This window comes from Lepidochelys kempii, chromosome 13, assembly GCF_965140285.1.
Source record: "Lepidochelys kempii isolate rLepKem1 chromosome 13, rLepKem1.hap1, whole genome shotgun sequence".
Taxonomy (NCBI): Eukaryota; Metazoa; Chordata; order Testudines; family Cheloniidae; genus Lepidochelys; species Lepidochelys kempii.
Window position 1 is genome coordinate 1,218,305 of NC_136392.1, and position 13,074 is coordinate 1,231,378.

At 62.6% G+C, this 13,074-nt stretch overlaps 1 protein-coding gene across 5 annotated transcripts in view; it reads right to left on the reverse strand.

Annotated features, from left to right (window-relative positions):
• Positions 1-12,654, reverse strand: part of LOC140897307 (uncharacterized) — a 33,145-nt gene extending 20,491 nt beyond the window's left edge. For 4 of the 5 annotated variants that reach the window (XM_078848302.1, XM_078848300.1, XM_078848299.1 and 1 more), the window contains exons 1-11: positions 12,477-12,654; positions 11,646-11,792; positions 10,065-10,205; positions 8,589-8,819; positions 7,430-7,588; positions 6,462-6,605; positions 3,392-3,559; positions 2,938-3,081; positions 2,306-2,455; positions 1,519-1,662; positions 455-601 (exon numbers count right to left, since the gene is read on the reverse strand). In XM_078848302.1, coding sequence (XP_078704428.1) covers positions 455-601; positions 1,519-1,662; positions 2,306-2,455; positions 2,938-3,081; positions 3,392-3,559; positions 6,462-6,605; positions 7,430-7,588; positions 8,589-8,819; positions 10,065-10,205; positions 11,646-11,760 — 1,543 coding nt within the window. In that variant the 5' untranslated portion in view covers positions 11,761-11,792; positions 12,477-12,654. The remainder of the gene's footprint in view (positions 1-454; positions 602-1,518; positions 1,663-2,305; positions 2,456-2,937; positions 3,082-3,391; positions 3,560-6,461; positions 6,606-7,429; positions 7,589-8,588; positions 8,820-10,064; positions 10,206-11,645; positions 11,793-12,476) is intronic. The other variant, XM_078848301.1, reaches the window with a different exon arrangement.
• Between the last annotated feature and the right edge of the window lie 420 nt (positions 12,655-13,074).

Here is a 13,074-nt window from a genome sequence, read left to right on the forward strand (position 1 = left end):
TTCTGACATCTCCCAGCGCTCAGCGCAGGGTGGGGTCAGTATCAGTGGGGCTGGCAGGTGAAGGCAGCAGGAGCCGTGGCAAGTGGGGATGGGTGCGCTGGGAGACAGCTGATGTCTGGTGCTCTGCTCCGGGCTCCCCGCGGCTGCTTTCCACCACCCACTGTCATGGGGAGAACCCCTGGGCATCCCCATGGTTATCATCGTACAGCCCAGGGGCAGAGCTAGAGGGCACCATGTGGGGGTCAGCTCAGCCCTGCTGAGGTTGGGGGGAGCACTGGGACAGGGCTTGAGGCTCTGTCTCTATGACTGGCGGAGGGCGGTGTGTGGGGCAGAATGGTGCACTCAACTGGCTCTGGCTGGCATGGGGCCCTCGAGCCATCGGCCCCTGGGAGGGAGTGACGGGGTGGGCAGCGGGTGCCCCTGGAGCAGCCCACGTGGGCAGGTGCCGTCTCACCTGCCGTGGGGGAGGGCGGTGCACAGACGTAGCTGGAGCCCCTCCTGCAGCACTTGTCTCTCTTGTGGCAGTCGCTGTCCTGCCAGCACAGCGTCAGGGGCGGCCCCTCGTCTCTGATTTTAAATGCTGGGCAAAGCCCCGGTTTCTCTGGAACACAGGCCAGGCGCGTGGCAGTGAGGCCCTGCCCAGTCACAGAGCTGCCCCAGCCAAGTCCCAGCGACTCCATGCGGGAATGGGGCGGCAGGCAGGGGGCTCCTTGGGGAAATGGGCCAGGCCCGGCCTGAAGGGCGGCCCAGAACCAGTCCCCTGGCCTGCTGCCTCGGCACCTTCCCTGGCCTCTCCTTGCCCTTTGCTCTCTGAGGTCGCCCCCTCTCTGCCCTGTGACCCCATCTGGCTGGGGTCCTGGCACGTCCAGTCCTCTTCCCCCAGACCCCTCCCTGCCCCAAGCCCTGCCCTCAGCTGCCCGTCCTCTCTCTGCCTCAGCTCACGTGCCCTCTGTCCTGCCAGCGCTCCCGCCCCATGTGGCCTCACTCTTTGCTCCATCATGGCCCTCGGTCCCCAGCTCTCTGGGCCCATGTCCTCTGCCCCCTGGCCCCCAGTGCTCTGTGCCCCACGTCCCCATTCCCAGACCCCTGGGACTGAGCTCCCTGCCAATCAGGAGATGGTCAGACCTCCTGGGGCTTGGGGAAGTCAGGATCATTCAGGGCGTGTTTCCGGGGTGGGGACCTGGCCCTGGAAGGTATGTCTACACTGCACCAGAGAGCGAGCCGCCCAGGCCGTCTCCCCAGACTTGTGGGGGCAGGGCTTGCGCTAGTGCATGAAACATAACTGTGTAGACGCTGCGGCTCTGGCTCTCGAGCTGGGGTGGGGCAGGGGACAAGGCCAGGGCAACGTCTCCACCGCTATTTTTAGTGCGCTGGCTGAAGCCCTGCTGTTCCAGGTCTGTGCCGTGTAGACATATCCTCAGGGAGTGGCCCCGATTCTCCCACAGCCTCAGACACACGTCCTGCAGGGGGAACATCCCCAGTGCTCACGGGCCTGGTGTGGTAATAGCTGTTTCTTACCGTGCTTCGGTCTCAGGCAGGCAGAGCCACAGCTGAGACGGCAGCATTTCTCCTGGCCCGGGCAATCGTTGTCTTTGGTACATCGAAAGAAGCATGGGCTGAGGCTGTCCGCTGGCACTCGGGCTGGGCAGACGCCGGGTTTCACTGCAACACACAGAGCAGACGTGGCAGGGATACCCCCACTCACAGTGCAGGGCTCCTCGGGCAGCCAGCCAAGGCTGTGGGCCCCAGGGAGCCCCACGTGGCTGGGCAGGGGTGTACGGCCGTGCTGGCTGCACTTCCACTTGGAGCGTGCACAAGCCTGGATGTTGAACCTCCTTCTCGTCTTGTGCAAGAGCCGTTTCACGGCACATGCCCCATTATCCAGGCAATTTGTGACTCAGCTTCGAGGGCTTGGCTCTGTCAGATCCCTGAGGACCCCCACGGACACTGAAGGGTGGGGTGGGGGGCAGGGGAAGCTGATGCTGCACCGAAGCAATTGAGCAGAAACTAGCTCAGCAGTAGGACTGCCAGCACTCGGGACCCCTCCGGGAATGAATGGCCTCAGAACAGACCAGGCCCTGGTGTGTCAGGGCAATGTTCGCGGTCGCCCCAGGGGAACCTCCCATCGCCCTCTTGGCTAGGACAGAACTCCCGCATTTAGCAAACTGAACGTAGTACGAGATTCTATCGAGCAATGGGGGAGAACAATAAACCGCCCAGGGCGGGGTGGGGGAACGTGCCCCGAGCTGCTGGGACAGCGTGTTATGGGTGGCTGCACAGTGGGGTCTAGTGTTGCGATCCTCACCCTCCGGGATGAGAGCCACGGCCACGCAGGCCAGGCCACAGCCGTTGCTGCAGCACTTCTGGGCGCCCGGGCAGTCGCTGTCGGAACGGCATCTCTCATCACAGGCACCGACGGCTCCTCCTGGTAACGCCGGGCAGACTCCAGGCCTCACTGCGATAGACAGCCACGGGGCATCAGACCCTGGGCCGCAGCCTCGGGTGGGGTAAGGGCGTCCTGGCAGGAAATGGGCCAACCTGGCCCTGGCCTTCTGTCTGGGCCTAGCCCAACCCCTGTCCCTGCTTGGTCTTGGCCTCTCGCATGTCCACCTGTCTCCTGGGACAGGGAGCACTTTGGGAAGGAGAGTGAGTCCCAAGCACAATAAATCCAGCAACCTGTCCTGCCCCCGCCCATAAACAGCTCCCCCCTCCCCCTTGCACTCAGCACAGTCCCGTGGCCCCTGCTCCCTAGGCCGGGCGCTGACCCCCCTGGAGGCTGGGAGACCCGTGTGGCCCTCCCCACCGTGCCGGCCGCCCCAGGAGAGTGCTCAGCGAGAGTCCGGCCGGCGCTCGGGGGTGCGCGTGCAGCCGGGGGTGCATGCGTCGAGGGGACCCCTGGGAGCCCTGGCTCCCCTCACAGCAGCAAGCGGCTCCCACCTTCTGGGGTCACTGAGCGGCACTCGGAGCCGCAGCTGTTCCTGCAGCACTTCTGGGCGCCTGGGCAGTCGTCGTCACGGCGGCATCTCTTCTCGCAGGCCCTGGCCGGTCCCTGCTCTACGGCCGGGCACTCGCCGGGCTTCTCTGGGGCACAGAACAGTCACGCGGGCGGCGGTGAGATGCCCACTCGCCGGCAGAGCCTCCCAGCTCCATGGGAGCGTGAGCCAGGGCCCGTCTCCCCCCGGCCCTGCTCTCTCCCTCCTCTTCATCCCCCTGCCCCGGGCTCTTGGCCTCACCTGGGGCAAAGGGCCCCTCCGCTTCCCGCCTCCCGGGGCCTGAGCCCTCTCTCCCACCAGGACCCTCTGACTCCAGTGCTGGGGTGTCCCTGGTGTCCTGGGGCAGGGGATCCGGGCCCCCTCGGCAGAGCCGGCTGCAGGGAAACCTTCTCCCTCACCGTGGCCTGCGCAGGCCTGGACACACTCGGCTTCTGTCCTAAAGTTGTTGGCGTTTCCCCGGCAGCCGTGGTACAAGAACGGCTCACACCTCTGGGCGGTGGCGTTGTAGAAGTACCGGAAGGAGTAGACGTCACAGAGACCCGCTTGGGCTGGCAGCTGGCAAATGTCTGAGGGTACAGAACCGACCCTTCGTGGGGCAGCCTGCGAGGGCAGGAGCCTCTAGGGCAGGGCGGGAGCCTCTAGGGCGCGACAGTGGGGCTGCCCACTTTCTACTCCCACTAGGGTGACCAGACCGCAAGTGTGGAAAATCGGGACGGGTGGGGGGTAATAGGCACCTATATAAGACAAACCCCAAATATTGGGACTGTCCCTATAAAATCAGGACATCTGGTCACCCCAACTCCCACAAAACCGAACACCCTTGCCCTGCCCCCTGCCCATGCCCCGCCTGCAAGGCCCCACCCCTTCTCTGAGGCCACGCCCCTGCTCACTCCATCCCCCCTCCCTCTGTCGCTTGCTCTCCCCACCCTCACTCACTGGCTCATTTTCACTGGGCTGGCTCAGGGGGGCGGGGTGCGGGGGGGGGTGAGGGCGCCAGCTGGGGCTGCAGGCTCTGGGGTGGGGCCAGGGATGCGGGATTTGGGGTGCAGGAGAGGGCTCCAGGAGGGGGCTGAGGGGTTCGGAGTGTGGGAGGAGGATCAGGGCTGGGGCAGGGGTTTGGGGCATGGGAAGGGTGCGGGGTGCAGGTTTGGGGAGACGCTTACCTCAGACAGCTCCTGGAAGCAGCAGCATGTCCCCGCTCTGGCTCCTAAGCAGAGGCATGGCCAGGTAGCAGACACCACCCCCGCAGCTCCCATTGGCTGTGGTTCCTGGCCAACGGGAGCTGTGGAACTGGTGTTTGGGGTGGGGGGCAGTGTGCAGAGCCCCCTGACTGCCCCTATGCATAGGAACTGGAGGGGGGACATGCCGCTGGTTCTGGGAGCTGCCCGGACCCATGGCAGCCAGGGAGCCTGCCATAGCCCTGCTGCACTGCCGACTGGACTTTTAACGGCCCGGGCAGCAGTGCTGACCAGAGCCGCCAGGGTCTCTTTTCGACCAGGCGTTCCGGTCGAAAACCAGACACCTGGCAACCCTATGCTACAGGAAGTCGGAGCATTCCACAGACCGAGAACAAGAGCCCTTCTAGAGGTACCTCGAACGCCTCAGTAGGGTTTAACGGTGCCTGGGGGAGAGTGTCCCTGCTCCAGGGCTGCTGCCAGACACTGGCAGGGCACACAACTCCAGCACAGGGCCTGCCGGGCTGTCATTTCTGGGCGGCTTCCCATGCGGTGGAGAGAGACGGGGCAAACTGCTAAAGCTCTCACTCCCCTGAGCCCGAAGGGCTGAGCCTCTGCCCCCTTGCCTCTCCTCCCTGGGTGGGACCCCGGGGGATGGGATACCCTGCAGCTTCTCCTCATGGACTCAGCTGCGGGGCCTTTCCTTCATGCCTCGCAGCGGGTGTGAGAGGCGCTAGGGTGGGGGCCCCCAGCCCAGAGCTCTAAGAACCTTGAGGCTGGTGCCTCCTCGGATGGGCCCCCCCAGCCCTCGGCCCCCTGCCCCGTTTGTGCCGCAGAAGCCAGGTGTTAAACATGAGTCTGGCACCGGGGAATGTCTGAGCGGGGCTGCCTGCCTTGGGGGCTACGGCACCGGGGAATGTCTGAGCGGGGCTGCCTGCCTTGGGGGCTACGGCACCGGGGAATGTCTGAGCGGGGCTGCCTGCCTTGGGGGCTACGGCACCGGGGAATGTCTGAGCGGGGCTGCCTGCCTTGGGGGCTACGGCACCGGGGAATGTCTGAGCGGGGCAGCCTGCCTTGGGGGCTACGGCACCGGGGAATGTCTGAGCGGGGCAGCCTGCCTTGGGGGCTACGGCACCGGGGAATGTCTGAGCGGGGCTGCCTGCCTTGGGGGCTACGGCACCGGGGAATGTCTGAGCGGGGCAGCCTGCCTTGGGGGCTACGGCACCGGGGAATGTCTGAGCGGGGCTGCCTGCCTTGGGGGCTACGGCACCGGGGAATGTCTGAGCGGGGCAGCCTGCCTTGGGGGCTACGGCACCGGGGAATGTCTGAGCGGGGCTGCCTGCCTTGGGGGCTACGGCACCGGGGAATGTCTGAGCGGGGCAGCCTGCCTTGGGGGCTACGGCACCGGGGAATGTCTGAGCGGGGCAGCCTGCCTTGGGGGCTACGGCACCGGGGAATGTCTGAGCGGGGCTGCCTGCCTTGGGGGCTACGGCACCGGGGAATGTCTGAGCGGGGCAGCCTGCCTTGGGGGCTACGGCACCGGGGAATGTCTGAGCGGGGCTGCCTGCCTTGGGGGCTACGGCACCGGGGAATGTCTGAGCGGGGCTGCCTGCCTTGGGGGCTACGGCACCGGGGAATGTCTGAGCGGGGCTGCCTGCCTTGGGGGCTACGGCACCGGGGAATGTCTGAGCGGGGCTGCCTGCCTTGGGGGCTAAGCATCTCCAGCATCCCGCCCCAGGGGAGGGGTTGGGGTTTGACTGGGCACCTGTCCTCCCTGCTGGGCCTACCGCCTGCCCTCCCTCCTCAGACCCCAAACCCGCGAGCCGCTGTCCCGCGGCCTTGCTCCTTTCCCAGGTGTTCTCCTAAGTCCCGCCCCAAAGTAGCAAAGTTGGGGGGTCTGTGGCAGCCGCAATCCCCTGGCCGGGGCCGCTGGGTCGCCTCCTGCTGTGGGCTGCGGGCTCTGCAGCCTGGGGCAGGGCAGCACGGGGGGCCCTGCAGCCTTGGCGTCGTCCTGGGGTCCTGTTTCCTGCCCCCCTCTGCTCCGCCCGTCTTCCCCACGGACTCCTCCTGTCTCCCCCCTCGCTAGCCCCGCCTGCCCCCCCAGACACTGCCCCCCTCCACTCTCAGCCGCTGTCCTTAGCACCTGCCACCTCTTGGCCCCCGGCTGAGCTCCTGGTGGACAGAGCGTCCCGCCTCCGCTGAGACACTGAGCCCCTGGGGAAGCCAGGGTCCCTCAGGGCAGGTCTGGGGTGGGGTCCTGACAGGGTCTGTGCGGGGCTGCCAGGACACTCACCCTGCCCTGGCTCCAGGCAGGCCGCGCCGCAGCTCAGGGCGCAGCACTTCTCACTTCCCAGGCAGTCCTCGTCCGTCGAGCAGCGGAAGAAACAGGGATCGAGGACGCCCGCTGGGGCCTCAGCTGGGCAGACGCCGGGTTTCTCTGGAACACGAGGGGTCACAGGGCAGAGATGAGAGATGAGGGGTGGGCAGATGAAAGAGGAAAGAGAACTACGTGGGGGGGAGGGATAGCTCAGTGGTTTGAGCATTGGCCTGCTAAACCCAGGGTTGTGAGTTCAATCTTTGAGGGGGCCATTTAGGGATCTGGGGCAAAAATTGGGGATTGGTCCTGATTCAAGCAGGGGGTTGGACTAGATGACCTCCTGAGGTCCCTTCCAACCCTGATATTCTATGATTCTATACATGCCCTCATCCCCACCCTGGCTGCCCCCTGTCTTCACCCCTCTGCCCTGGCTGCCCCCTGCCTTCACCCCCCTGCCCTGGGTGCTCTCAGCACCCTGCCTTAACCCTGCTGCCCAAGCTCCTCTCTCCCCAATTTTGCCCAGCGCTCGTTCTCCCTGCCTTCCCTCTATCCTAATCCACACCCACTTTGTGCCACCCTCAACCAATTCGCTGCCAAAGGCTGAGGCAGTGTCACCGGGCAATGCCCTTTGCCCACCAGGGATTGCAGCCTGGGCAGGGCGTTAATTGCAGGCTCTTCCCCGGGTCTTTAGGGGCACCTCGGGGATAAAAAGTCTGCTCTCAGTAGCCGTGCCCAAAGGCAGGGGCGTTGGAGGGCAGTATGCGAAGCGGGATGAGCCCAGTGCTGATGGGGAGAGAGGCGATTTGTGGGGATTTGTTTGGGCCCGGGCGCAGCTGCCATTGGCCCTGGTGCCCGCTGTGAATCGGGGGGGGGGTTGCCCCAGTAACTCTGTGCCTAGCCCGCATGCCAACAGCACGCGTGGTGCTGCCCGCCGTCTCTGGTACCTTCCTCCGGCTCCACGCAGCGGAACCTACACCGGTTATAGCAACACTTCTGCCGCCCCTGGCAGTCGGTGTCATTGCGGCACAGAGGGGGCTCTGTGTAGAGACACCTGATGAGGTTGGGTGGGCAGGTTCCACGTTTCCGTGGTGTCCAAGGCTTCCCTGCAACAGAAATGAGGCCCTAGGAACAACCGCCCGTGGGCAGCAGAAACCCCACCCTCTAGTGGCAATAACACCATGGCAGTACGTGGCGCTCAGCTAGCCCCATGCACCATCGCTGGGAAACAGGCAGTGGCCTCGTTTCCCCGGTGGAGACACTGAGGCACTTTCCTGCAGAAAGAGGCACATGCAAATAACCAGCTACGTGCATAACCAAGGATCTGCACCCGGCACTGCTGCACGCGATCCTGGCACTAGTGGGCACCGAGCAGGCAGGCTAGTGTGCATCCATCTCTGCACACTCGACTGCACACACCAGCTCCTGCAAATGCTCAGCCCAAGCTGAGGGTCCAAGTGAGCCCGGAAGTGAATGCCGGGCTCCTAATGCAGCGTCCTGCTCTCCCCAGCGCATGACGGTTGCCTTGGCTAATTGCTGCCTGCTTACAGGGACACCTCACACAGCAGGAGAGAGCTTTTAGAACTAGGCTAAATAAATAAGCCTGGGCCTTTGTTCCCAGCGAGTTCAGAACACCCCTGCAGTTGGCGCAGGTAACTGCTGGGCTAACAAAGCTGCCACTGGGGGCTGCAGCGCAGAGGCATGGTTACCAACAGCCTGTAAATCACAGGTTTCCCTCTGCCCGTTACTAGGGTTGCCAGTTTTGGTTGGACGTATTCCTGGAGGTTTCATCACAGGACATAATCTTTAGTCAAAGATCAATTTTTAATTCCTGGAGCCTCCAGGACAATCCCGGAGGGTTGGGAACCCTGCCTGTTACTGACGGGCGGTTGTGGCTGCACCCAGCACTGGCTGCAGTCCCAGTCACTGCGGCACCGCCCCTCCCAGCCATGGAAGGGCCCAGCTTCACTGCAGAAGGGCAGGGATGTCCCTGTCTGTGGGGGACCAACAAGCCCTAGTGACTCTCTAGGGGGCGGGGGGATCTGGTGAAAAATGGGCCAGCCTAGGACCAGTCCCCTCACCCCCCCGTGCACTCAGAATCTTCACCTGTAGCACTGCTTCCCTCTTGAGTCTGTTTGGTCCAGCCCCAGCCCTCTCCGGACTGGGCGGGCGGCAGGGCGGTGCTGAGGGCACCTGCTTGTGGAGGGACACAGTCAAGGCCACAGCCGGTAAAGCAGCATTTCTGTCCCCCAGGGCAGCTCCTGTCGCTAGCACACTTGTTGTTGCAAGGAGCAAATGGCTGTAGTACTTTCCTCTTGGGGCAAACGCCCGGGGAGGCTGGAAAAGAGTCAGAGTCCAGTGTGACCGCGTCGGCGAACGGGCAGGGCCTTCCCCACCCTGGCCTGAGAAGCATCTGGGGGTTGTCGGCTTCCTGGGGGCAAAGCCCCGGCCAGGCCGGCTCAGGTGCAGAATGGTGTGACCATGTGGGAGATGCTTGGCTCCTAGAAGCTGCTGGTGTGGAGGCTTGTTCCTTGTTTGCCTGGCTGGGGAGCTGCAGGATTTTGGACCCAGATAAGGGCTGGGGTCATACTGACCCGTCTCTCCTGCATGGCAGTGCTCAGCAGATTGCAAAAGCCTCAGTTAGTCACTATCAGTCCAGCCCAAGGTCCTCCCCCACTGGGCATTTTGCCTGGCTCAGCCCTACAGGGGCAGCTCCTTGGGTTCCACGGCCCAAAGCCCAGCTCCAGCAAAGCACTTGGCACCAGCTTCACTTCGCCCCGGGGAGCTCCACGGAAGGCAACGGGGCTGCTCGGGACTGGCGTTCTGCCTGGGGGAAAGCAGCTCGCGGGGCTGGGCTCTCTGCCTGCAGGGGGAGGGGGCCCGGCTGGCTGAGTCCCAGCAGCTGTGGAGGCCTTGCCGCGGGCAGTGGCATTTATCTACCCAGCGCTAATTCTGCGGTGGAGGCAGGGGTTGAGATTTCCTCCCATGGGCGCAGGCCTTCCTGGCCCACAGGGCTGCTGCAGTGATCAGGGGTATATGCAGGGCTGTTCCCTCCCCCCCACATTCCCATCTGTGCTCACTGGAGATGGGAGAAGAATATACTGAAGAGGCCTCAAATGCATGGAGAGTCTGGATTGCATTGCCTCCGTCTGCAAGCAGCAGCCTTTTAAGGATGAAGCCGCTCACTTGTGCCATGCGCTATTCTGTGAAAAGGCTTTTCTCACTCCTCCCTGCAGTGGAGCCCTGGGGCTTGTTAGCTGCCGGGAGCCTGTGGACACTGTCTGTCAGCGCAGGTTCGCTGCGGGACAAGGGGCGGGGGAGCCATTTCCAGAGAGTTCAGGTACACGGCTGCAAGGCCAGGTCATGTCACAGTGACCATGTTTGCACATGCAAATTGGGTCCGTGTGTTGGCAAATGTGCCTGATTTGCCACGTGAGTGGACAGCTGCTGTGACTGAATGCACGAACGCGGCACACAACTGTGCGTGCGAAATGTCCATGTTATCATGGCCTCACTGGTTTGGAAAGCCAGCCTGCTGTACCAGGCTGATGCAGCCCCTTGAGCTACTTCGCAGTGTTTCACCTGGCTCAGCTTCGGTGCATTTTCTGTGGCAGCCGATGGTGCAGCACTTCTCGTCCATGGAGCACTGCGTGTCGTCGGAGCAGCTCACAAGACAGATGGTGACCAGGCCTGCGTCTGGCTTGGGGCAATACCCCGGGTGCACTGGGAAAGAAGGAAAAAGAACAGGGGATTTGTCAAGCCATGTGTACTTACGGCTCAGTTCTGGGGTGTGGATCGCTCGGTCAAATAGGCAAAGGCCTGACAGGTACATGGCAATGCAATGCCCTTCTGTGTGGCTATCAGCTATGGAATTGCCCATCTCCCTATAGCTCCTGTCACTGCTGCTAAGGAAGAGTTCCTGGTGTCTGTGATATGTTCTAACGTGCATGGTGATGTTGCGAATACACACAACGGAGCGCAGCGGCTCCCAAGGGTGGGAAGGAGAGAGCCTGAAGTCCAGGGAAGCTGCGGCCTGTATCAGAAGAGATGCCGTTTCCAGACAGTACTGCCCGTGGATTGGACGGGTTCCCCCACTCTCCTTCCTGCAGGGTGTGCTGTCACCGATGCTGCAGAAGCAGGAGTCTGCCCCTTGGCCAGCACAGCTTGGACACGTCTCCCTTTGCCTCCCCTGCAGAGCCCGGGGAGGGAGCTGGGGATTGTGAGCCAGGAGCTGAGGCGAGGAGTGCATTGCATCACAGGCTGCGGGTTATTGTGACCCAACGGCCAGAGCCAAAACACCGCACGTCACTTTTCAGCTGGCAGGACACAATGTCAGGCTCCCCCCTGCCACGTGGCAGGAGCTGCTGTAGCCTGGGGGCTCTGGCGGAGCCCTGATGAGAGGACCTGGCTGATTGTGGGCAGCCATTTCTCCGAGAGCCCTGAGGATCTGTTCCCAGCGCCCTGGTGCAGAGCTCATGGCCTCACTCCCCACGGAACACCCTGTAGTACAGCTCAGCGGCTCCTGAGCCGGGCCCCGCAGGGAACGTGTCCTTTGAACTGGCTGTGGGACCCAGAGCTCCCCCGAGACCTGTCAGGATGGGGCACCTGCCCAGCTAACGCCAGGGGAGAAAGGTCTCTCAGCTTGGCAAAGTGAGCTCTTCAGAGCTGTTCCTGGGCGACGGGGCCGGAGACTGGGGAGCCGGGAGAACAGCTTCAGATTTCAGTCCTTTGGAGCTGCTTTTCTTTTTGCTGATTCCTAACTAACAAAGACGAGTCTCCCCAGCCCCTGCTCTGAGGCTGTCTCTGGCACTCCCCAGCGTCTGACGCTCCAGAGAAAGGCAAACATCCGCAATGTATCTGACCAGCTGAGCAGGGCTGTATGTGGGGGACGAGCAATTTCTTCCTGACCCCTGCAGCAGTCGGCATATGCCCTGAAGCCTGAGAGCTGATCACCCTAATCTTAACGAATGGTAGTGCCATCCAGCCCTCTGAGCTCCAGAGGCAGGGAATTCCACCGGCCGCTACATCTCTGTGCAGAGACCCCCTCGTGGTGGTGCTGGCTGAGCTGCCTTCGTCTCGTCAGACCCACCCCCACCTTCTGCTTTATTATGGGACAGGACTGAAGAGCCTCCCCTGCCTGCCCATAGGGGGATCGGCCGGTACCTGAATCCGGGAGGACGCAGACTCTCCTGTCCCCTTCGCTGCAGCACTTCTCGCTCCCTGGGCAGGACTCATCCGAGAGACAGTAGGCCTGGGGGGGTCGTGCGGGCCCCTTCATTTCGGCTGGACACTCACCGTCCTTGGCTGTGGCTGTGCAGGAGACAAGAGCCCAGATCACTTGGAGGAGACAGTTGAACCGCCCTCCTGGGAGGGGAGCAGCTGTCCTTGCTGTGCTCTCCCCACCCCAGCCCCGGGAATGCAGGGTCCCGGCCTGACCCTTGAGGCCAAGCGTTCAGCACCTTAGGACTGAAGCTGGTGGCTCTTGCGGGAGAGGCTCTGTGATTACCCCAGAGAAGGGAGGCACAGGAAGGAAGCTGCAGGGAGTTGCTGCAAGGTTTAGGCGGGTAAATATTTATTAACTGTTCTAAAGCCTCCTCGCCACGTCCACGCCCTCAGCCCATTAACCCAGCCCACCCCGGGCCTGCACAGCGGGGAGCCGCAGTGGAGCAGGACGCGGTTCTCCTGCAGTTGTGTGACTGGGCTGCTGGGCGCCCGTTGCTCCTCCTGGGGCGATTCGCCCTTCGAAGGCAAACAGCCTGTGGTAACAGGCCAGCGTTGTCTCTCCCAGGCCGCAGGCGGTCGAGCGGAGCTGTTCAGAGTTCACCCTAATGTCCTGTGGGCCCCCCTGGGGTTTCGCCAGGGAAGAACCTGCTGCCTGGCCAATGTCTGATGCGCACGGGAGACGGAAGGGCCTGATCCTGCTCCCCGACATCAGTGGCAGCAGGACCCAGCCCCTCAGCCACTGCGCTGCCTCTGGCTCTCGCGCTGTGCTACCTTCGGGCTCGTGCTGGGTGAACGATGGAGCTTTGGATTCAGTGGCCAAGACACACACACAGACTGTCGTTTCAGGTGGAGCAAAACCTTCGGTTTCCAGCTGGTTTTCCCTTTACTTTTGTTCGTAGCTACATTTGAAACAAAATGGCTCAACTTTGTGTCCTCAGCAAATTTCATTAGCTCACTCCTACTTCCTGTGCCAAGGTCACCAATCAAAACAGCCAATAAGAGTGGTCCCAAGACTGATCCGAGAGGAACACCACCAGGAACCTCCCTCCAGCCCGGCCCTCCCCCTTCCAGCACAACCCGTGCTCATCTCCCCTTTCGTCAGCTCCTTGCCCACGCCACAGTTCTGTGCTAATCCCGTCTTCTCCAGTTAACTAGGAATTTCCCACCTGCATCGTTTACTGACGTCCAGCTAGATTAGATCTTCCACATTTCCCTCCTCTAGAGAATCAGGTCTCTTATCAAAGAAAGACACCAGGTTAGTCAGGCACGATCTGCCCTTGGTAAACCCGTGGTGCATTTCATCTCATTTACCTCCACGTCTTTATTCTTTCCTTCACAATGTGTTCTAAACCCTTGTGTTCTGCAGAGG